Source organism: Lissotriton vulgaris, unplaced genomic scaffold (genome assembly GCF_964263255.1).
Source record: "Lissotriton vulgaris unplaced genomic scaffold, aLisVul1.2 SCAFFOLD_628, whole genome shotgun sequence".
NCBI lineage: Eukaryota > Metazoa > Chordata > Amphibia > Caudata > Salamandridae > Lissotriton > Lissotriton vulgaris.
This window is the reverse complement of record NW_028249533.1, coordinates 695,788-718,535: the sequence shown is the minus strand read 5'-3', so window position 1 is coordinate 718,535 and position 22,748 is coordinate 695,788. Positions and strand designations below refer to the sequence as shown.

The 22,748-nt window shown below is 50.0% G+C and overlaps 1 protein-coding gene across 3 annotated transcripts in view; it reads left to right on the top strand.

Moving 5' to 3' along the window:
• Positions 1-22,748, top strand: part of LOC147663552 (putative HLA class I histocompatibility antigen, alpha chain H) — a 366,189-nt gene that overhangs the window by 166,236 nt on the left and 177,205 nt on the right. For 2 of the 3 annotated variants that reach the window (XM_086950368.1, XM_086950369.1), the window contains one exon: positions 16,721-16,990. In XM_086950368.1, the coding sequence (XP_086806494.1) occupies positions 16,721-16,990 (270 nt within the window). Of the gene's footprint in view, positions 1-16,720; positions 17,918-22,748 lie in introns of all 3 variants that reach the window. The other variant, XR_015305296.1, reaches the window with a different exon arrangement.

Here is a 22,748-nt window from a genome sequence, read left to right as displayed (position 1 = left end):
TACATATGCGTCCGCTTCAGGAGTGCCTTGCACGTCAGTGGACTCAGGCTCATGGGCAACTGACAGACCTAGTGTTGGTGAGCGGTCGGGCATACAACTCTCTGCATTGGTGGAATCCACAAAACCTTTGCAAGGGCCGACCATTCCAAGAGCCTGTGCCACAGATTATCCTGACGACGGCTGCTTCTCTCCAGGGATGGGGAGCGCATGTACTCCACTACGCAGTGCAGGGACTATGGACACTACAGCAAAGGAAGATGCACATCAATGTGTTGGAACTGATGGCAATCTTCATGGCCTTAAAGGCGTTCAAAGTACATCTGTGCAACAAGGTCGTGTTGATCCGGACGGACAACATGACAGCCATGTACTACATTCAGAAGCAGGGGGGCACGCACTCTCCACAGCTGTCTCATCTGGCTCAGAGCATGTGGAAGTGGGCCATTCAGAGGAACATCTTCCTCATGGCGGAGAATCTCCCGGGCAAGGACAACCAGATGGCGGACCTGCTCAGCAGGCACAGCCACCAAATGCACGAGTGGGAGATACATCCATCAGTACTCCAACCGTACTTCCAAAGGTGGGGTCATCCAGAGATAGACCTGTTCGCCACAAAGGAGAACGCAAAATGCCAAAGCTTCGCCGCCAGGTTCCCACACCCGCAATCACAGGGCAATGCGATGTGGATGAACTGGTCAGGCAGATTTGCGTACGCTTTTCCCCCAGCACCTCTGATACCGCTGGTGGCACGCAAGCTCAGGCAGCACTCGATGACTCTCATCCTGGTTGCTCCAACGTGGGCTCGCCAACCGTGGTACACCACGTTTCTGGAACTCTCCGTGGTACCGCATCAAAGGCTTCATCTCACTCCCAGCCTTCTGACGCAGAGCCATGGCGACATTCAGCACCCAGATCCGCAACAGCTCAACCTGGCGATCTGGCTCCTGAAGTCCTAGAGTTTGGCTACCTCAATCTACCTCCCGATTGCATGAAGATCATTCGGGAGGCAAGGAAGCCCACTACTAGAGCTTGTTATGCGGCTAAATGGAAGAGGTTTGTCATCTACTGTGTTAACCACGATATTGACCCGCTAGATGCTTCCATTCAAAACATCATTTGTTACCTGTTCCACCTGTATCAATGCAATTTGGCGTACTCTTCCATCCGCATTCATCTGTCTGCTATGGCAGCATACCTCCAGAATAGGCAACACCTGTCACTCTTTAAGGTCCCTGCTATCAAGGCCTTTCTGGAAGGACTCAAAAGAGTCATTCCACCAAGGACCCCACCAGCTCCAGAATGGAACCTCAATGTGGTTCTTACAAGGCTAATGGGTCCTCCCTTCGAGCCACTGCACTCTTGTGAGCTTCAGTTTCTGACTTGGAAGGTTGCGTTCTTAGTAGCAATTACATCGCTACGGAGGGTTAGCGAGCTGCAGGCGCTCACCATCCAAGAACCTTTCTTCCAAGTACATGCTAACAGGGTTGTGCTCCGCACTAACCCTAAATTCTTACCCAAGGTTGTATCTCAATTCCACATAAACCAGACAATTGAGTTGCCCGTGTTTTTCCAAAACCCAGAGACGCTGGCGGAGCGGATGCTCCACACCCTTGATGTTAAAAGAGCCTTGATGTACTATGTAGACAGGACAAAAGATTTTCGCAAAACCAAGCAGCTTTTTGTTGCTTTTGCCACACACCACAAGGGAAACGCTATCTCTAAAGCTGGGATCGCTAGGTGGATCGTGAAATGCATTCAGATCTGTTACGCTAAAGCTAAGCGCACTCTCACTATCCCACCGAGGGCCCATTCCACCAGGAAGTTGGGGGCCTCTATGGCTTTCCTAGGTAACATTCCCTTAGAAGATATCTGTAGAGCAGCCACATGGTCTACCACACATACTTTCACTAAACACTACTGTGTAGACGCGCATTCCAAACAGCAGGCAGCTGTTGGTCAGGCTGTTCTCAAAACACTTTTTCAGACTGCTGCAGCTGGCACGGGCGGCCGCCGCTAATGGAGGGACTGCTATGTATTCTATGCACAGATATGAATTCAGCAGCCCACATGCCTCGAACTGCAAATGCTACTTACCAGTATGCATCTGTTCTTGGCATGTAGGGCTGCTGACATTCATATCGCCCACCCTCCTCCCCGGCGCCTGTAGCAGCTGCAGTATTCATTCATATGTATATATATATATGCTCATAGCATGGTCATCACTCACGTACTTCACTCCATCTCTGCCAATGGCTAAAAACAATCTGGGGATGGAGGCGATGCCCATGCGCACTGTAGTCCAGGGGAGGAGCCACCTATCTCGTGATACTTCGAAGACTCTTCCAGGACAACAATGTGCAATCATCCGGACCCAACACTAGGCGGCGATCTATGCACAGATATGAATGTCAGCAGCCCTACATGCCAAGAACAGATGCATACTGGTAAGTAGCATTTGCATTACTCTTGCAAGGCCCAGTAAAACGCACTCTTTTCCAAATCTCTTTCTACATGTTATTACTCTCAAAAAGTGCTTTTTTAGGGCTCGCCCCTTTCCTATTCCGCAGGAATAGGAAAAGAGCCCTAATGCAGCCAAACCATACTTCAGGCCAAGCAAGGGCTCTCCAGCGGATTTTGGGAAGTGCACGCCTCGTGCACGAGCTTGCCTGAGCCTTCTGCCTATCAGCCTGCCAGTTCTCCTCCCCTAATTATTCACTTCACTGACTCTGGCTCTTCAAAGGCTCTGCTCCCCGCCCCCGCCTGCACTTCACGGCCGCTTGCCTTCTGTCCCTTAATCTCCCCGTGACTCTCCCCTCACCTCTCCCACTCCACTGCTTCAGGCCCCCACCATTTGCTCAGGACATTGCTTGTTGTCAGTGACCACTTACAATGCTATGCCATCCCTACGTGGCTATACTCCCCTCCCTCCGTGTTCCAGCCGTTGCGCCTCAACTCCCTGCTGGGGAGTGCCAGCACACCCTACACTTGTGCGCCTACTCTCTCATCGTGACAACACTCAATTGGCCATACGACCCACCAGTCCTCCTGCTACTGCCTGCCATGCCTGTGCCCCGTTCTTCATTCCTTTGCTTTCTGTGCGCTTGTATCATCTTCTATATAGTCTCTACCTGCACTCCACAAGCTTCCTGCCGCAGGGGTTGTGGAATTTTATAAAATATATACTAGATTGCTTCCGAAATCTACTTGTCCCGTTAACAAAAAAATCCACTTTTGCCGTCGTGCAGAGAGAAGGCACATTTCGGCAGCATTCCCATTATATAGGAGTTTTGGTAACTGCGTCTCTTATTGTGCCATGGCTCATGTACTATTAAGGGTTGGTTTCCCGCAAGGTTCTAATTTTGCCACCTCTCTTCAAATCTGTTTAGATCTCGGTCATGAGCTGAGCAGAATGTAATTCCCATATGGCATTCTGTTCTGTTCGATCATGAGTGAGCCTTTGTTCACAGACCTAGATATACTGCGTGTGAGAATAACGTATACAATTTTACCGGACAAAACGATCCAGCTGGTAAAATCAGTTTGGGAACCGGCTGCATTACAACGTGGATCCTTAATCCTGCCCTACCAAACCCTCAGAAATGTGAAACTGAAAGCATGTTTTGCTGCCCCCTGCCTGACTACAGTCTCTCCTGTCAACCCTGCCGTCCTCCTCCTTGCCACACTGCAGCCCCCCATGTTTATGACCTACCTAGTTTCTCATTGTAATGCACACAGCGCTCATTCAAGCTGAACAACAGAGGAGGCAACATCACATCGCGCACTCCCTGCCGCCCTCCTTTGTTGTACGAGTAGTTACAGTGAAGTTGTGCATCAGGCAAGCTGAACTCCTCTTGAAGTACACCGCTTTGTTTATGGTTTTCAGCATGTTTCACAAGAAGTGAAATCGCGCACAAGACCTGCGAGGGATGCCCAGATCCTACCTCCAGATCTTCTATAATCCTTGTTGTCAGTAACCCCTCACGAAGGGCTTAGAAACAATCTTCAGGCAGCATCAGTGCTGCATGAATAAATTAACTAAATCCAGGTTTCTCCTGCTTAGCAAATGGATGAATGTATACGCAAATCTCTAGGATCCTGTGACTTAGTTTCATTTACTACTCGGCCTATCTTCCTCACTGTCTCTTCTCACCCGTCAAGCCTCTCCCTGTCCCTCCTACGAGATCCTCTGCCTCTCTCTCTGCTGGTGCTGCCTGCTGTCTTTCCTCACCCTCGCTCTGCATCTGCTGGCTGTGGGATAGGAGTCACCGCCAGAGCAATCTTACTACAGTTTCAAACATGCACCGACTGTCCATCACACCCTCCCCCGCCCATTACTCCACTTCCCCCTCAATCTGTCTCTAGTCACCACTCTCCCCCAAACACCAGGGATCAGCTTGCTGTAGGAATGTATGTCACTGAGTGATATCTCACTCCAGCTCCTTGTTTCACTTCTTTCCTATATTCCTCTGTATTCTTTTTCTTTACTTCATACCCCCTCCTTCTGCCTCATTCCTGCAACCTTTCACTGTCCCTTCTCTTCTATTTACTGCACTGTCCTTCACAGTGCTTAATTTGAGCCAGTGGTTTCAGGGTGCTCAGCACCGGCACTTAATCATCAACACTGGTGCTTGTAGCGTGAACTCAAACCAATTAGAGCGCTTTTCATCAGCACCAGTTAAGGACACACTCATTTTTGTAGGCAGTGGATATTAAGTGATTTGCCCAGAACTACAGAATGTTGAGCCGAAGTTGGCAGCTCTGGCCATTATGCCATATTCTCTCCCATTCCTGGTTAGTAGTAGGTTCTGTTTTAGGTGGAGCTAACAGGAGAAATGGGCTGGTGCAAGCTGCCTCTTGACGAGAGCACTCAGAGACACCACCACATCACTCTGGGACACCACCACATTACCCAGGGGCACCACCACAACATCTCAGGGGCACCACCACATCACTCAGGGACACTACCACATCACTTAGGGACACCACCACATCACTCGGGGACACCACCACATCACTCAGGGGCAACACCACATCACTCAGGGGCACCACCACATCACTCAGGGACACCACCACATCACTCAGGAACACCACCACATCACTCAGGGACACCACCACATCACTTGGGGACACCACCACTTCACTCGGAGACACCACCACATCACTCAGGGACACCACCACATCACTAAGGGGCAACACCACATCACTCAGGGGCACCACCACATCACTCAGGGACACCACCATATCACTCAGGAACACCACCACATCACTCAGGGACACCACCACATCACTCGGTGACACCACCACATCACTCGGTGACACCACCACATCACTCGGTGACACCACCACATCACTCGGGACACCACCACATCACTCGGGACACCACCACATCACTCGGGGACACCACCACATCACTCAGGGGCACCACCACATCACTCAGGGGTACCACTCAGGGACACTACCACATCACCCAGGAACACCATCACATCACTCGGGAACACCATCACATCACTCAGGAACACCACCACATCACTCAGGGACACCACCACATCACTCAGGGGCACCACTCAGGGGCACCACCACATCACTCAGGGGCACCACCACATCACTCAGGGGCACCACCACATCACTCAGGGACACCACCACATCACTCAGGGACACCACCACATCACTCAGGGACACCACCACATCACTCAGGGACACCACCACATCACTCAGGGACACCACCACTTCACTCAGGGACACCACCACTTCACTCAGGGACACCACCACTTCACTCAGGAACACCACCACATAACTCAGGGACACCACCACATCACTAAGGGACACCACCACATCACTCAGGGACACCACCACATCGCTCAGGGACACCACCACATCACTAAGGGACACCACCACATCACTCGGGGGCACCATCACATCACTCAGGGACACCACCACATCACTCGGGGACACCACCACATCACTCAGGGGCAACACCACATCACTCAGGGGCACCACCACATCACTCAGGGACACCACCACATCACTCAGGAACACCACCACATCACTCAGGGACACCACCACATCACTTGGGGACACCACCACTTCACTCGGAGACACCACCACATCACTCGGGGACACCACCACATCACTAAGGGGCAACACCACATCACTCAGGGGCACCACCACATCACTCAGGGACACCACCATATCACTCAGGAACACCACCACATCACTCAGGGACACCACCACATCACTCGGTGACACCACCACATCACTCGGTGACACCACCACATCACTCGGGACACCACCACATCACTCGGGACACCACCACATCACTCGGGGACACCACCACATCACTCGGGGACACCACCACATCACTCAGGGACACCACCACATCACTCAGGGACACCACCACATCGCTCAGGGACACCACCACATCACTAAGGGACACCACCACATCACTCGGGGGCACCATCACATCACTCAGGGACACCACCACATCACTCGGGGACACCACCACATCACTCAGCCCAACCACATCATCACTCAGCACCACAACAGCACTGTCCTTGCTTGCTACCAACAAGCATTGCCATAGCCAATAGGACTTGCATTAGGAAAGTGTAAGCTATTGGCTTTGTGAATAACAATGCTATTAATTTAGATATTTTCAAAGCCAACACATATTTAAAAAAAATGTCATTTACAATACCAATAGCTCACACTTTCCTAATGCGAGACCTATTGCATTGCAAATGCTTGTCCTTGTAATGTTCCTTTGCTGGGAAGAGGAGGTTTCGGAGGTGGGGCTATCAGGCAAATGACACTTCTTGGGCTCCCTCTGTGTGAGCCTTCAGGGAGAATCCCTCTTCATTACTACCTCCACCTGACCCCGGACTCTGCAACACACTCCTTTACAGGCTTGATTATCCACTACTCCTCTCCAGTGCACCTTATCTCACAGCTGACCTTGGACCCCAGCCCCATATCAGGCACCATCGGGCTCCACTTTTATTTTGTCCCGGTAAAAACATTAGAAAAATCACCTTCAAACTTAAAACACTGAATATAGCAGTAAATGTAATTAGCAAGCACTTTAAACTATGTTCCACAGTAGCCCTTATGACCCGACTGCTAATTAAATAAACAAAAACAGAGAGGCCATGACAGGGCCGGCTTTATCGCTGATGCAAAAGTCTTTTTGGTGCCACACCAATAACCTCTTTCTCCGTAAATACCTTTACTACCACCTTCCAACAGTGCCCCTCATCTCTCCATGACCCCCCTATTGACCTCCTCTTCAGATTTCCTCACTGCCTCATGCCACAAGTGCCCCTCATATCCCCATAGCCCCTCCCCCTCATGACCTCCTCCTTGGAGACCAGTACCCCTTATCTCTTGGTAGCCCCTCCCACTCAAGACCTCCTTGTCTAACTCCCTCACTACCACCCTCCACCAGTGCCCCTCATCCCTCCATGACCCCCCCTATTGACCTCCTGCTCAGACTCCCTCACTACCACCCTCCACCAGTGCCCCTCATCTCTCTCTAGCTCCCCCCTCCTCCCCATGACCTCTTCCTCGGATTCCCTCACTGCCACCCTCCACCAGTGCCCCTCATCGCTCCTTAGCCCCTCCCACTACCTCCTCCTCGGATTCCCTCACTGCCACCCTCCAACTGTGCCCCTCATCTTTACGTAGCCCCTCTCTCATATGCATTTCATTTGTTGTATAGCGCTACTCATATCAGTGTAGTGTGTGTCAGTACTTTACATCACACACACATTATACAGAGACAATGAATCATACAAGTATGTAAATCAGCCTATAGGGACTGTCACATAAGCCGATGAGGATTAGAAGGTGTAGAAATCACATGTCATCCATACTGGTGGGCAGTACATTTTAAGAGGGTTTGGTCTGGGGTAACACAACCTTAGGATTTAAAGAGCATTCCATGGCAGTCAGCTTTCCTGATAACAAGCATTTGCAATGCAATAGGTCTCGCATTATTAAAGTTAGAGCTATTGGCATTGTAAATGGCAATGCCTTTTATTTATGTTTTTGCTTTTAAACATAAATAAAAGGCATTGTCATTTACAATGCTAATAGCTTAAACTCTCGCAAAAGTGAGACCTATTGCATTGCAAATACGAGACGGGCAGCTATAAGTCTCCAGCTGGACGCATCCTTCGGATGCAGTACCAGCGAGACCTAAAAGGAGTGAGGGATAGAACAGGTAAGCATGAGATGCTGGTGCATGGGTGGATGGTGTGTGAGCTCTTTGGGAGAAATGATTTGATGGCTTGCCTGTATGGCAGAGACTGCTCATATCATGCACTATAAGCATTTAGCTGTGCCAAAGAACGGATGCGATAAAGAATGAGGCGAGCCAATCACACCTACAGATACTTCCCATCTTAGGTGGTCCGGACTGGTTTGTGAAATGTATTTTTTTTACCCCATTGATTATGGTGCATATGGAGTTGCCCAGATGGGAAGGCGCTACCTTTGAATGTAAAGTATTGCATCAGCTGCAGTATATGTTCTGTTTCCACATAAGTGTGGTGAATTATAAACCTATACTAATTAGTAATATACAACAAGATATAGTGTCTACTTTAGGAGTCCATCCAAACTTGGCAGGAATCAAACCAAAGTAATATGATTTGAACAAACCGTTATAGAATATCTTCTAGGGGTTAGTCCAGGAATTGTAGAGAAACAACCAAGAAAAGATCAAACTCCAAATACATGAGCCTGTGGTGGGCCACAAGATGTAGCTGGACGACAACACACGCACAAAAAAAAAATAAAAAAAAATCAGACTGTATATGCACACAGGTCTGTGGGGTCCACCCAGGTGCTGCACTTGTGCAATCCACTGAAATCATACTGCTATATGTAGTAATCAGGCACTACGTGTAAAGTGGGCCAGTTGAGAATGTGTTACAGTGCCTGTCTCTGGCTGTGGTACAGTCCCTGTCTCTGGCTGTGGTACAGTGCCTGTCTCTAGCTGGGGTACAGTGCCTGTCTCTAGCTGGGGTACAGTACCTGTCTCTAGCTGTAGTAAAGTGCCTGTCTCTATCCAGGGTACAGTGCCTGTCTCTAGCTGGGGTACAGTACCTGTCTCTAGCTGTAGTAAAGTGCCTGTCTCTATCCAGGGTACAGTGCCTGTCTCTATCCAGGGTACAGTGTCTCTATCTAGGGTACAGGGCCTGTCTCTAGCTGGAGTAAAGTGCCTGTCTCTGTGTGTGGTACAGTGCCTGTATTTAGCTGACGTACAGTGTCTGCTTGTAGCTGGATACAGTGTCTGTCTCTATCTAGGGTACAGTGCCTTTCTCTAGCTGTGGTTAAGTGCCAGTCTCTAGCTGTGGTAAAGTGCATGTGTCTGGCTGTGGTGCAGTGCCTGACTCTGGTGCAGTGCCCGTCTCTGGCTGTGGTACAGTGCCTGTCTCTGGCTGTAGTGCAGTGCCTGTCTCTGGCTGTGGTACAGTGCCTGTCTCTAGCTGTGGTACAGTGCCAGTCTCTGGCTGGGGTACAGTGCCTGGCTGTGGTACAGTGCCAGTCTCTGGCTCTGGTGCAGTGCCTGTCTCTATCCAGGGTACAGTGCCGGTCTCTATCTAGGGTACAGTGCCTGTCTCTGGCTGTGCTACAGAGCCTGTGGTCCTGCCCCTACCCCCAGAGGCCTGAAGGCCGCGCTCCCACTCGTGCTTTCGGCCGCGCTCAGACAGGACATCTTATAACTCGCGCTCCGAGGCTTCAGGATGCGTGAACCAGGATAGGAAAGGCCGAGAGGGGGGGGAGGGAGGGGCACTGCAGGGAGCGGAGGGAAGGAAGGAAAGAGCCAGGGAGGGAAGAAGCAAGAGGCGGAGATTGGGAGAGACACCCAAGGAAAGTACCACGAAGGAGGGAAGAAAGTGGAGGGAGGAAGAAAGCAGATGAAGAGGAAGAGGAAAGTGGGGAGAGAAAGTACGAATCCTTGGAGAGAAAAATAAGGAATAACACACATATATTAGAAGGGAAGGAGACACCACACCACCACTGGGTCTGGAGTGAGTAAGGGGCAGCACAGGGACTAAGAAGCAGCACGTACAGTCAGGAGGGCAGCACCGAGGGCCAGGTGAGCAGCACAGGGGGTAGGGAGAGCAGCACAGAGGGCCATGGGAGCAGTACAGAGGGTTAGGAGAGCAGCACAGAGGGCCAGTGGAACAGCACAGGAGGTTGGGAGAGCAGCATAGAGGGTCAGGAGAGCAGCACAGGGGGTCGGGATAGCAGCACAGAGGGCCATGGGAGCAGCACAGGGGGTTGGGAGAGCAGCATAGAGGGTCAGGAGAGCAGCACAGGGGGTCGGGATAGCAGCACATAGGGCAGGGGAGCAGCACAGAAGGCCAGGTGAGAGAAGCATAGAGGGTTGGGTGAACAGCACGGGGGTCGGGAGAGCAGCACAGAGACTCAGGTGAGCAGTACAGAGGGTTAGGAGAGGAGCACAGAGGTCCAGGGGAGCAGCACAGGGGGTCGGGAGAGCAGCACGGAGGGCCAGGGGAGCAGCACAGGGGGCCAGGTGAGAGAAGCATTGTGGGTCTCGGGTGAGCGGCACGTGGGGGGGGGGGGGAGGGTCGGGAGAGCAGCACAGAGGGCCAGGGGAGCAGCACAGGGGGTCGGGAGAGCAGCATAGAGGCCAATATACATTGAAAGATTTATTAAGCAATTACAGTTGAAAATAATGCCCACAGTGAGAATTCAAATGAACCCTAAGATTTTTGATGTCCCAGAATTAGTTGGGCACATACATAGGCTGTTTGAAGAACAACAACAAATAAGTATTAATGTTCAACATTTGTGTGGTGTATCCCATGAAAGTTATTATCTCTGGTGCTTAATATACCTTATAAATGCCTATCCTAAATTAGGAAGATCGACAGAAGAATTTGAGATTGAGGGAAAGCAAGCATGATCCGAAGGCCTCTTTCAAACATTTATTCAGGAACTTGCATAAAGCAGAATGCTATTTCTTGACATTGCGAGTCAAACCAGAGAAGAACCTGTAAAACCTCTCTGTACTGAAGGTGTCAAATGCACCTGAATTATTTGGAGGAGTGATGTTTGCCACACTAAGTCAGCCCTACCAAGTACCATGCATCAGGAGTCAAACTAACGCATTTTTGTGCCTGTATCCACATCACCACAATAACATGCTTAGTCACGCATATTAAGTTAGCTCCCAGAAGGCCAACTAGACACTACGGGCAGCTGACTTTTTGGGGGTATCATTTGCAAAGCAGCAGTCCGCAATCTTGCTGTGCGCTGCTACTCAAGGCAATTATGAGCAGTGGCCCAGGTCGAGGAGTGGTGTGACTCGTTGTTAGGTGTCCAGCTGGGTACCCTGATAAATTTGTTTACTTGTGCTTTCCTTTAAACCATTTAGGCTGTGGCCTCTAGGTAGCACTCGCAGCATTGTGGATCCAGCTTAACACATTTTAAAAAACAAACCGGCTCTGGACCAAGCCTCTGCAGGTAAAACGTATTTCGTCAGACCGGTTTCAAACCAGTTGTTTGTACAACAGCACAAGAAAAAGGAGCGCTAATTTCCACCTACCTGATAGGAGCGGAATTGAAACTCGTCCTGCGGCTTCTGTATGAGAGCAGTAGTAGTATGGTAGTCGTCAACAAGCTCAGTCCGGCAAGGTTCCAAAGTAATCTGCCAGAGTGTGTTCAGTATATAATTCAAAGATTTTGGCCTTGTAAATGTAAATTTTTTTTTTATAAAAAGGTAAAACATATTGAAATAACATTGCACTCTCTTCAGCAATCTGAAAGTGCGTTATTGTGACTTGCCGCATTTTAATGGGGTTTTGCTTTTGGACATGACGATGCTAAACAAGATGTGCGCGCGCACTCTTGAAAACGAAACTTAGCGTGGGGGCGGGACTTCCGTGTTGTGCGCGAATCAGCGCCTACGGAGTTCCTGGCCCGAGTAGCAGTGGTGACGCGGGGCTCCCATGCCCGAGGGAGAGCCCCGCGGAGGCTACAGAACACCGGATTGGCGGTAAGTGGGACTGTATTCGGGAGCGGGCGGGGGGGGCGCATGTGTGTATGTGTGTGCGCGCGTGTGTGTGTGTGCATGCGTGCGTGTGTGTAGGTGCGCTGGTGTGTGTGGGGGGTCTCTGTGTGTGCGTGTAGGTGCGCTAGTGTGTGTGTAGGTGCGGCGGCGACGGGGGGGGTGTGCCTGTGTATGCGTGTGGCTGTGTATGCGTGTGGCTGTGTATGTGCGCATGCGTGAGTGCTGTGTATGCGTGTGGCTGTGTATGTGCGCATGCGTGAGTGTGGGTGCGCGTGCACGCAGTGAAATCCAGCAAAAGAGAAGCGCGTGGCACTTTCTTGTCCTTCATTCCCCCGAGTCAGCCAGCTATAAGTCTCCAGCCTGGACGCATCCTTCGGATGCTAATTCCAGGTGAGACCTAAAAATGTATATCTGTCCAAACATACTCATTTTAGCAACATTAGAATAAAGACTGGGGAAGTTCTAACTATACCGCAAAACAAAAAAGGGAAGTTCTAACTATACCATTCATGTTTGTAGACAGCTCTTAGATGACAGTTCATAGGTCACTGTCCTATGATACGATTGTAACTTCTAAACTCCAAGTAACCCAAGGATCTCTGCGACAAAGGCAGTAACCCACTGAGCTATCCAGATACAATACAGTTCATCTGCATTTAAAAACTACTAACAAACAAATGATTGCTCTCCAGAAGGATCATTAATCACCAGCGTTATCTGGGCATTTTGTAATGTCTTATTGCCGTCCTGCATCGGCCATGATAAAGATAAAAACTGTTTAAATGAAGCTCACACGAAGTATGTGTCCTGCTGAGCCTGTGCAGATTTTAAAAAGAAAAAAATTTAGTAACACATTCTCTTACCTACTCCATTAGTCAAACTTTGTGTCACAGTCTGATGTGATAAGCCACTGCAGGGGTCAGGAAAGGTGCCTAAGAATAAACAAACTTCTTTTAGCCTAAGCTCGTAGAAAAAGAAATATCAACGCAGCAGGACAATAGGCAAAGGTTACCAAAGGTTACCAGTGTCAAAGAAAGGATTCGTCACCTTTCGCTGTGCCAAGATGAAGGGGTGAAAAAAGTAAGCAAAGCCTCGTTAACATGTTAATGGTCTTCAAAGACCTGTGAAGTACTCGGGTGCAGGGGCTGACACATATGACTTGCGCGTTGCGCGCCTGCCTCAAGCCCTCACTACTGAGGGCCAAGGCTCCTGTTTGGGTGGGCACCCGCTAGAACCGGGCCTGTTAACACCCCCTCCCCCCCCCCCCCCCCCCCCCGTTGATCTTGGTGAAGGAAGTGTGCGCAGTAGGATGGGAGGCACTGACCTGAGCTGGAAATATGCTGAACACCCCTAGGGGGCTTTAATCAGCCCTCAGTGGAAGCACACGTGGGGTCTGGGTCTCAAGGCTGAGTGACAGATTCCTTCAGGGGGCTCGAATCAGTCCAAAAATGCGACGGTGGAATGGAAATTCTAGTTGGCTGACCAGGGAGCTGGGGGTCAAGGGAAAATAGCTGATTTATTCCACTTGATGGAGGCTTTGAAATAGCGTGAAGTCTCGGATAAGGGGGCCCAGGTTGCGAGCCGGGTCGCGCCGGTATAGGATGATGTCATCTGTGTATTGGGGGGGAGGGGTGGGGCAAGGTAGGCCTCTCTGCATGTGTAGTTGCCTAATGGAGCAGGCCAGAGTCTCTGGTACCAGGGCAGACCAAAAAGGGCGGCAGGGGCCTCTCCTCAATGGTATCCGGTCAAAGAGCGCACCATTCAGCCGGATCCAGGCTGTTGCCTGAGTGCACAGGAGTCTGACGCAGTTTATGTTTGGGGGCCCACCCTGGACAGGACTGGGACCAAGACCCCCCCACTCTAGGGAGTCAAACACGCTCGTGGCATCGAGGCAGACACGTCACTCATCGCCCGATTGAACTGATTCACTTTGGCAACCAGAGTTCAGAGGTCATGGGGTGTGGACTTCCAGGAATGCAAGCATCTTAGCGAGGATTTTGGCGTCCACATTGATAAGAGACAATGGGGCATATTATCAAGGGGGTTTATCTCTGCTTTTTTGGCTCTAAAAGCCAAGAAAGCGGAGATAAAATTATCTCCCTATTACCTAGCTGTCGCTAACACCAGTTAGCGACAGCTAGTATGAGATAGCGACCATCTTGGGCCCCGCTTTGCATGTCAGTGAAATTTATCACTAATAACATGCAAAGTGGGCATGCCAAGATGTTAGCGACTGAAAACAGTCGCTAACATCGCTATCTCCTATTACCAACTTTTGGAGATATTCGCGCTAAGCGCGATTATCTCCAAAAGCTAACACCTGCCCCAGAGCAGTTCTTAGCCATGTTATCCAATGGGAGTTGGATAACATGGCTAAGAGCATTAGCTCGGTAATGCATGAATATCGCTGACTTTTCAGCGATATTCATGCATTTCGGCCGATTTTTATCGCTTAGGAGATAAACCTTGATAATAGCAAGGATCCTAAGCGATAAAAATCGCCGCAGCACGGCGATAACATTTTTGCCGCTAACCAAGCATAGCGAAAATTATCGCTAGTAGTCGGTAATATGCCCCAATGTTCGGTGTGAGCCCCATGGTCGGTGTTACAAAGAGGATTTGCCAGGTTTCAGGCGCACCACAAGCCTCCCTGAATGAGGGCAGGGGAGTGATCTTCTAGCGCCTCATTGTGCACTCACAGGAGCCAGGGTGCTAGTAGGTGGCAATAGGCTTTGTAAAACTCTGCAGGAAAAAAATCATTCCGGGGGCTTTACACGTGGGGAGTCCGAGGATTTCAGCTGTGATTTCCTCAAGGTTGATCGGCCCGTCTAAGAATTGACACCGAGGACCCTCCAGCCGAAGCGATGCAAAGCGGTCAAAGTATATGGTTTAATCTGCGGGTGTACGCTACATATATAGGTGGAACCTGCTGGGTGTACGCTACAAGTATAGGTGGAACCTGCTGGGTGTACGCTACAAGTATAGGTGGAACCTGCTGGGTGTACGCTACAAGTATAGGTGGAACCTGCTGGGTGTACACTACATGTATAGGTGTAATCTGCCGGGTGTACACTACATGTATGCAGGGTGTACGCTACATGTATAGGTGGAACCTGCTGGGTGTACACTACATGTATAGGTGTAATCTGCCGGAGGTACGCTACATATATAGGTGTAATCTGCCGGGTGTACGCTACATGTATTGGTACATAGATGACTACCTGGGGACGGTTCCACTCAGACAAGTGAGAATGTCTGAATTCCTGTCGATTAAACAAGCCTTAGGCAAGTTCCAGCCTTGAGAAGGGATTCCCTAGCTCACTCCAAGCTTTTTCCTGGCCTCCCTAACGGGATGCTAGTCCCAGACTTCATCCTGCCCAAAGGTGTGGTTCAAGGGAGCAAAAAGGCCACTAGTCCCTGCTACTTTCTTCTCCATATCTCTGAATTTTATCTGCCTTGGCAAGGAACCAGTGTAGTGTTTTCTGCCTTAATTCCGGGCCCTGGAGCCCCAGGGGCGTCCCACCGGCACCCTGGTGAGTGCCATCGAAAGTGCTGACCTTCTGTGGCTGTTTCAGACGTGTTTTCAGTGGTTTCTACAGACATCTTTGTGGTCCTGTGTAGCAATAAGGCAACATCCGGTTTCATGCCATGGGGGGGGGGGGGCCTGTTCCTCCTTCCCGCAGTCTGCCTCCATGTGGTAGCCATGGATGTCACAGGATGAACATCTGGGTTCATGCCATGGGACTCCTGTTCCTCCTTCCCGCAGTCTGCCTCCACGTGGTAGCCATGGTCCTCGGCTGCCTTGCCTGATAGATATGGCTAGAGTTTACAAAAACATTCAAGCAGATGTGTGCCAGCCCCGCCTGGTAGTGCCTTCCCAAATGTTATATGGTAGCGAGACAATCCCCACTGAAGGCTTCAGACACATGCCTGTAGTCCGCACACGGTCATCTGATACAAGATGGCCGGACACACTAAGTAATGGAGTGAGACTACCCGCGCGTCTCTGCACCACCTCTGAGTTGTCTGTATATTTGTCTGTCTTACTCCAAAAATAATTGCATGAACTCAGTTATAAATTAAAAATAAATACAGATATGTAAAGCGCAAACTACTCACCCTTACGGGTCTCAAGGCGCTGGGGGCCGTTGTGGAAATTAAGTGAGCTATTGCCCAGAGTCACATGGTGCTGAGCTGAGCTGCTGCCGGAGCCGGGGATCAAACCGTAAATCTTGTGCTCCGAAGTCAGCTGCCCTGGCCGCTGTACCACACCGGATGTGAGGTTCCCTGTATCCCGTCACCGGATCTGTGTCATGCAACACTACTTTAACATCATCTTGTTTCTCCTCCATCGAGCCTCTGCAGGTGAGTCCCAACATATGTCACCGTCTTTGGTCCTTTCCTTGAGCTCCTGTAGTATCCTCAGTTATTGTAGGATGGAGCTACCAATGTAGTTGAGTCTTTGATCCGAGATGGCTGTGGTGAGGCTTCTCCTAGCAGCCCCTCTACCCAGGTTTCTCTTCTGTGCAGGTGCTCATGGGACCCTGGAAGTGTTGTGAAGGGGGGTAGTCAAAGCGTGTGCAAAAGAAAAGTGTCACTGGTAGTAACTCTAAATAGCGTACTGGATAAATCCTAATGTGATTGTTGTGTAATTGTACTTATTGTGTTTCCTTCCAGTTGCCCCCCAAACAATGGTTACACGAAGAAAGAACGGCGATCGCACCTTTTTGACTGGCTACGCTTATGGATTTTATCCCAGAGACATTGAGGTGAAATGGGTCAGGAATGGTGTAGAGATGTCCTGGGAGTCGAGCGAAATCCTGCCAAACCCTGACGGAACCTACCAGGCCCAGAAAACAGTGGAAGTTCAGGAAGGAGATGATGAGAAAATGTACAGATATGAGGTGTATCACAGCAGCCTGCCGGACACTGTGACCGTGATGTATGGTGAGTGCACTTTGGTCTGTAGGGGTGATTGTGACGGTGGTGAATATATTGACTTCATATGGTCCCCGGTTTGATCTGTTCCTGTCACTGTCGCTAGTCCCAGCCACAGAAGTGGAGTACATTTTTATGGGGAGATTTGTGGGAATGCTGGTGGTAGAAATGTTGTAGGTCCCTGCAGATTTCAAAAGTTTCCCTCACAGAAGTATGAGGAAATTGTTTGAGTTTAGCCAAAAGCTGGGTTTCGAGGGGCATTCTGAATAAGAAACCCTAGTGGGATCCATGCAGGTCACCCCGCCCTAGACTCCCCGGAAAAAAATTAATCCAGGATCTTAGTTACAGAGCGGCGCTAGACATTCTGTACTTATAGTTACGTTTCCCAGAGACAGGATTTCCTTGGGTTTTGGACCATTAATAACTTTGCGCCCACTTGACAAATCTGTGCAAAACCTTGCAGACCTATTCCTTTTTCTACATTGGCAGATGATGCAAAATTTGCCAGAGATTTGTCAAGGGGGTGCAAAGAAAAAGGGAGTGGGGGTTCCCAAAGCGTGTTTTTGCACCAATGCATTTTCCATAGATTTTGTACTCACATGTGACGGACAAACACCTGTCGGATTCACATTAATGTAGGCAGGATTATAGATTATGGTGTGTGGATGATCCTTTATGGTACTATAGGTAAGAGGGGCAAGTATTTGTTAAGTCTTAAAGTATTTTAACTTGGAGATATCTGATGCTGCAGTAGTTTCACAACATGTCACGAAAGTACCCCGGTACATGCCGATGACAAGGCGTCATGGAGTTGGCTAATAACTGCCTTTACAAAAGTGAAAGGGAGTTATGTTCTTTTAAGGGGACTTTGGCAGAGTTCTGGGTTAAAGGTAAGTATGCAGTCTTAGATTTTTTCCTAACACTTTATTATAAGTAGTAAGAGGTAGGGAAAATTATGTTCGAGGCATATGAGCTGCAGATTACACACTATGCATATAGATGGCCTCCTAGTGTTGGGCCCGGATGTTTACAGTTTGTTTTGTTGTAGAAAAGTATTTCGGAGTCACAGGATAGGTGACTCCTCCTTAGGATGATACTGCGCATGGGCATCGGCTCCATCCCCAGATTGTTTTTTTCCGCCACCAGGCTCAGATGTGTTTCCAGCGCTCCGTGTTGGAACCGATTTCCTTCGGCGCATAATCCTCACCAAACTACAAAACCAAGTTTCGAACGCTTTCCAGTCGACGCTACTCTTCAAACATCTCGATTCCGGTCGTCGTCGACGTCCTTCGGGCCTACCTAGGCCTCAACTCCAGCTCATGAAAAGGACGCCATTTAAGAAGTGTCCTCAATGTGGATCGAAGTTTCCCCACACCGACCTGCATGAGGTGTGTAACCTCTGTCTCTCTCCGGAGCACGAGGCGAAAGACTGTTCAGCTTGTGCCTCTTTCCGCTCCAAAAAGACTATCCGGGACCGAAGAGCGAGGAGAACAATGGCTCAAAGATCTTCAGCTCTGATTCCGGATGACATCTTCGAGTAAGGCGTCAACGTCCCTGAACAGCACGACGTCGACAGCAGCTCCGAAGCAGACGATTCCGAAGTCGAGGACATCACTCCAGCGCAGCGGGTCGTATGTAGGACCGTCGACCCCGACCCCTCCTCGACACAGAAGGCCCAGGTCACACCCTCGCCCTCCAGCTCGGGTACACACTGTCAAACTGCTTCTACTGCCCCACCTTCGGGCCTGGCTAAGAAGCTAACCAAGCCTTTAGGCGACTCAAGCTCGAGTCGACCTTCACACGGTGCCGGCACACACACACCGGCACCGAAAAAGACAACGGCCCGACATCCAAGCCATCGACGCCGAAACCCAGGTGGAACCAAGCAAGCCCGCTTAGGATTCCAAGACACCACCGGAACCGAAAAAATCATCGGATCCAAAAACTGTACCTGAACGGAATAAACACTCGGAACCAAAAAAAGCTTTGGAGTCGAAAAAGATGAAAGACATTGCCAAGGCACCAAAACAGGCCATCTCGGTGCACACAACTTCCTCCGCACCAAAAGATCAATCCCCTGCATTGGATTTATCCTACCCAGACCCTGCTCAAAAGACTCTGGCTAAAGACCCAGTCACTGGACACCTAGTTTTGGCTCCAAAAAAGCGACCACTGGACACACCAGCTCCAGCTCCGCATTCAAAGAAGAAGGACATGGCTACCTCTCCCTTAAGACCCCCTTCCCCTTCTCTCTCGCCTGTACCATCACCACCACCACAGCATTCTCCAGCATCCCCTATCACACCACACAGGGATGATATCTCTGACGATATGAGGGGTAACACACCTGATCCAACAACGCCCACAGGATCACCCGACCTGTGGGACAATTATACCATCCCAGATGCCCCAAATGTCCCTCAGGATGACATATACCCCGCAATGCCTTCCCCACCAGAAGACACTGTTGGGTTCAATGAATTGATTCACAGGGCTGCACATTATCTTGGGGTAGATATTTATACAGACCCTGTTGAGGAAGACTTCCTGATGGATACATTTGATAATGCACAAAGGTCTTCATCCATCTTGCCCATGCTCAAAGGAGTGATCAAGCATGCTCCTGAAGTCTTCAAAGACCCAGTCAGAACTCGGGTCATTAACCCTTGGATAGAGAAAAAATATAAAGCTGCCCCATCAGACCCAGCATATATTAAAGGCCCAGTACCACTAGACTCACTTGTAGTTTCCAACGCACGCAAGAGGGCAAACTCACAAACATCCGGTGAGGCTGCACCACCACATAAAGAGTCTAAGCTACTTGACGCATCAGGCAAAAGAACAGCGTCTCAAGCAGCAAATATGTGGCGTATCGCCAATACACAGGCACTGCTAGCCAGATATGACAGGGCACATTACAATGAGCTAGAGTCACTAATGAGGCACCTCCCTGACAAGTACAAGGATAGAGCAAACAAGCTCATCCAGGAGGGGAAAACATCACAAACACCTCTATTTGGTGTGCCCTTGACACAGCGGACACGGCCTCTAGGGCAGTTAACACCAGCGTCTTGCTATGTAGACACGCCTGGCTGCACATATCAGGGTTCAAACCTGAGGTACAAAGCACCATTCTTAACCAACCCTTTGACGAACAACACCTATTTGGACCCGAGGTAGATGTATCATTAGAGAAAATGAAAAAAGATACAGACACCGCCAAATCTATGGGAGCCCTGCAGTCGCAGGCTCCCATATGTTCATTTTGTCGCTCAAACTATCGAGGTGCCACCGGGGGATATACCTCAGACACAGCTTCTACCTCGTATAAAGCCCCTACACAGTCTACCTACAGTAAAGGCTACCTAAGGGGTGGGTACAGGGGTAACAATAACAAAAGGCAGAGGCAAAAATAACAACTCCCGCTCTGCCTCTACCCGTGCCCAATGACTCCCTTCCCCTTCACCATTCCACTTCTGTCGGGGGAAGACTTCAACAGTACCTGCCAGCCTGGGAAAACATCACATCAGACAGGTGGGTGCTCCAAATAATTCAGTCAGGTTATTGTCTGGAACTAACATCTACCCCCCCAAACATACCACTCAAGCAACGTACAATGTCACAGGAACATTTAACACTGCTCAGACAGGAGGTAATATCCCTCCTGCAGAAAAATGCAATAGAAATAGTTCCAGAGCATCAGAAAAACAAAGGAGTATATTCCCTATATTTCCTAATACCAAAGAAGGACGGATCTCTTAAGACCCATCCTAGACCTCCGACTTCTAAACATTCACATACAGTTGGATCATTTTCATATGGTCGCACTACAACAGGTCCTCCTATTACTGGTACTAACGACTTCCTTGTCACTCTAGATCTCAAGGACGCCTACTTCCATATTCCCATCCACGCAGCACACAGAAAATACCTCAGATTTGTGCTAGACGGACAACACTACCAGTTCAAAGTGCTCCCATTCGGAGGGTGTTTACCAAATGCCTAGCAGTAGTAGCGGTACAAAAGGGGGTGGTGATGGACGGAGCATCTGAACCAATCAAACACTCACACCCAGTCAACAGATCTGGGTTTAATCCATCACCATTCTTTAGCCCACTCTGCCACCCCAGTTCAAACATGGCCATATGCAAATCAATCTGACCCAGTTCCTCATGGGAACAGTCCAGCCCGAACTGCCAAGCAATGTCTTCCCTGGACCGGAAACAAGCATCCTAGGACCGGTTTCTGGCATTCCAGCCGTCTTCAGCCAGGCTTGCTTGAATCCAGTGGCAAAGTGAGCAAGGGACTCACGTCTGAGCATACCCTGCCAACTTATGGCGAACAACGCGGTACAAAAGGGGGTGGTGATGGACGGAGCATCTGAACAAATCAAACACTCACACCCTGTCAACAGATCTGGGTTTAATCCAGTTCGAGGCATGTGGGCTGCTGAATTCATATCTTTAGCATAGATCGCCGCCTAGTGTTGGGTCCGGATGATTGCACATTGTTGTCCTGGAAGAGTCTTCGAAGTATCACAAGATAGGTGGCTCCTCCCCTGGACTACAGTGCGCATGGGCATCAACTCCATCCTCAGATTGTTTTTTTCCACCATTGGGTTCGGATGCATATTTGATCACTCAAGTTAGGAATCAATAGAAAACTTTCTTTTTGGCCAAAAGGCCTTTAATATATCGTCGGTATTGTCTTGCGATCGGTGCCCAGTTCTGTTCCAGCTCAGTTCCTGAGTCGGACATCCAGAGGAGTCGCGTGGCTCTTTGGCACTGAAGGCCCGGTCGACGCCAGAGGCCTTATTCGACGAACCATCATGGGACGGAGCCCGTTCAAAAGGTGCCCCGTATGCAACTTAAAGTATCCTCACATCGACGTCCACCCGGTGTGCAACAAGTGCCTGTCGCCGGATCACGATGAAGCCAACTGTATGGCTTGTTCTCGTTTCCGCTCAAAGAAGACGATCCGACTTCGGCGCGCAGCGCGCAAGGAGGCCCAGCAGACGGCACCGGACCCGGTGAACATTTTCGATACCCAGGAGGATGAGGCAGACGAGCAGGAACTTCAAGAGCCGATGGCCAATCCAGCAGCGGAGATCGACTCCAGCTACGACGCTGATGTTGAAATGCTCGATATTGAAGAAATCGTCGACGAGGTAGGAGACGACGATGGGGCCTATGGGGCCATGGAAGATAGCTTGAGCGAGGAGCTATGCCCAACCGTCGAAAGGCTTCATAAGGCTCAGGTCGAGGGATCGCCACATGGCCTTACCCAAGCTCTTACACTGGGTTCTGCAGCATTGCCTCCAGACCCGGCTTCGACACTTCAAAGGAGCCACAATTTGGGAAATCGAAACCGAAAGAGAAAGCATCGGTGTCTACGCAACCAACATCGAAACCGAAAGTGCGTGTTGCTTTGGTCGGATCGAAGTCCTCTGAACTATCGACGCCGACAAAGCTTAAAAGTGTTACCGACCTGGTGAGGTCGCTAAAGGGTGTCGAGCCGAAGACTTGGACACCCAAAACACTGGTCAAGGTCGTCGACCCGAAGAAATCGGCGCCGAAGACCGTCAACACAGAAAAAGGACTCAGAGCTCCAATGGTTATCGATCCTGTGTGTCGGCCACACAAGGCCAAAAGCAATACGAGCCTCGAGTCCGCGCCTGGCGGTGGCTCGAAGGAACCAGTCGAGTCAACGCAGCCGTCCGCCTTCTTCTCGAAGCAGGTGTCGGAATCGTTGAAACGCATTAAGGAGA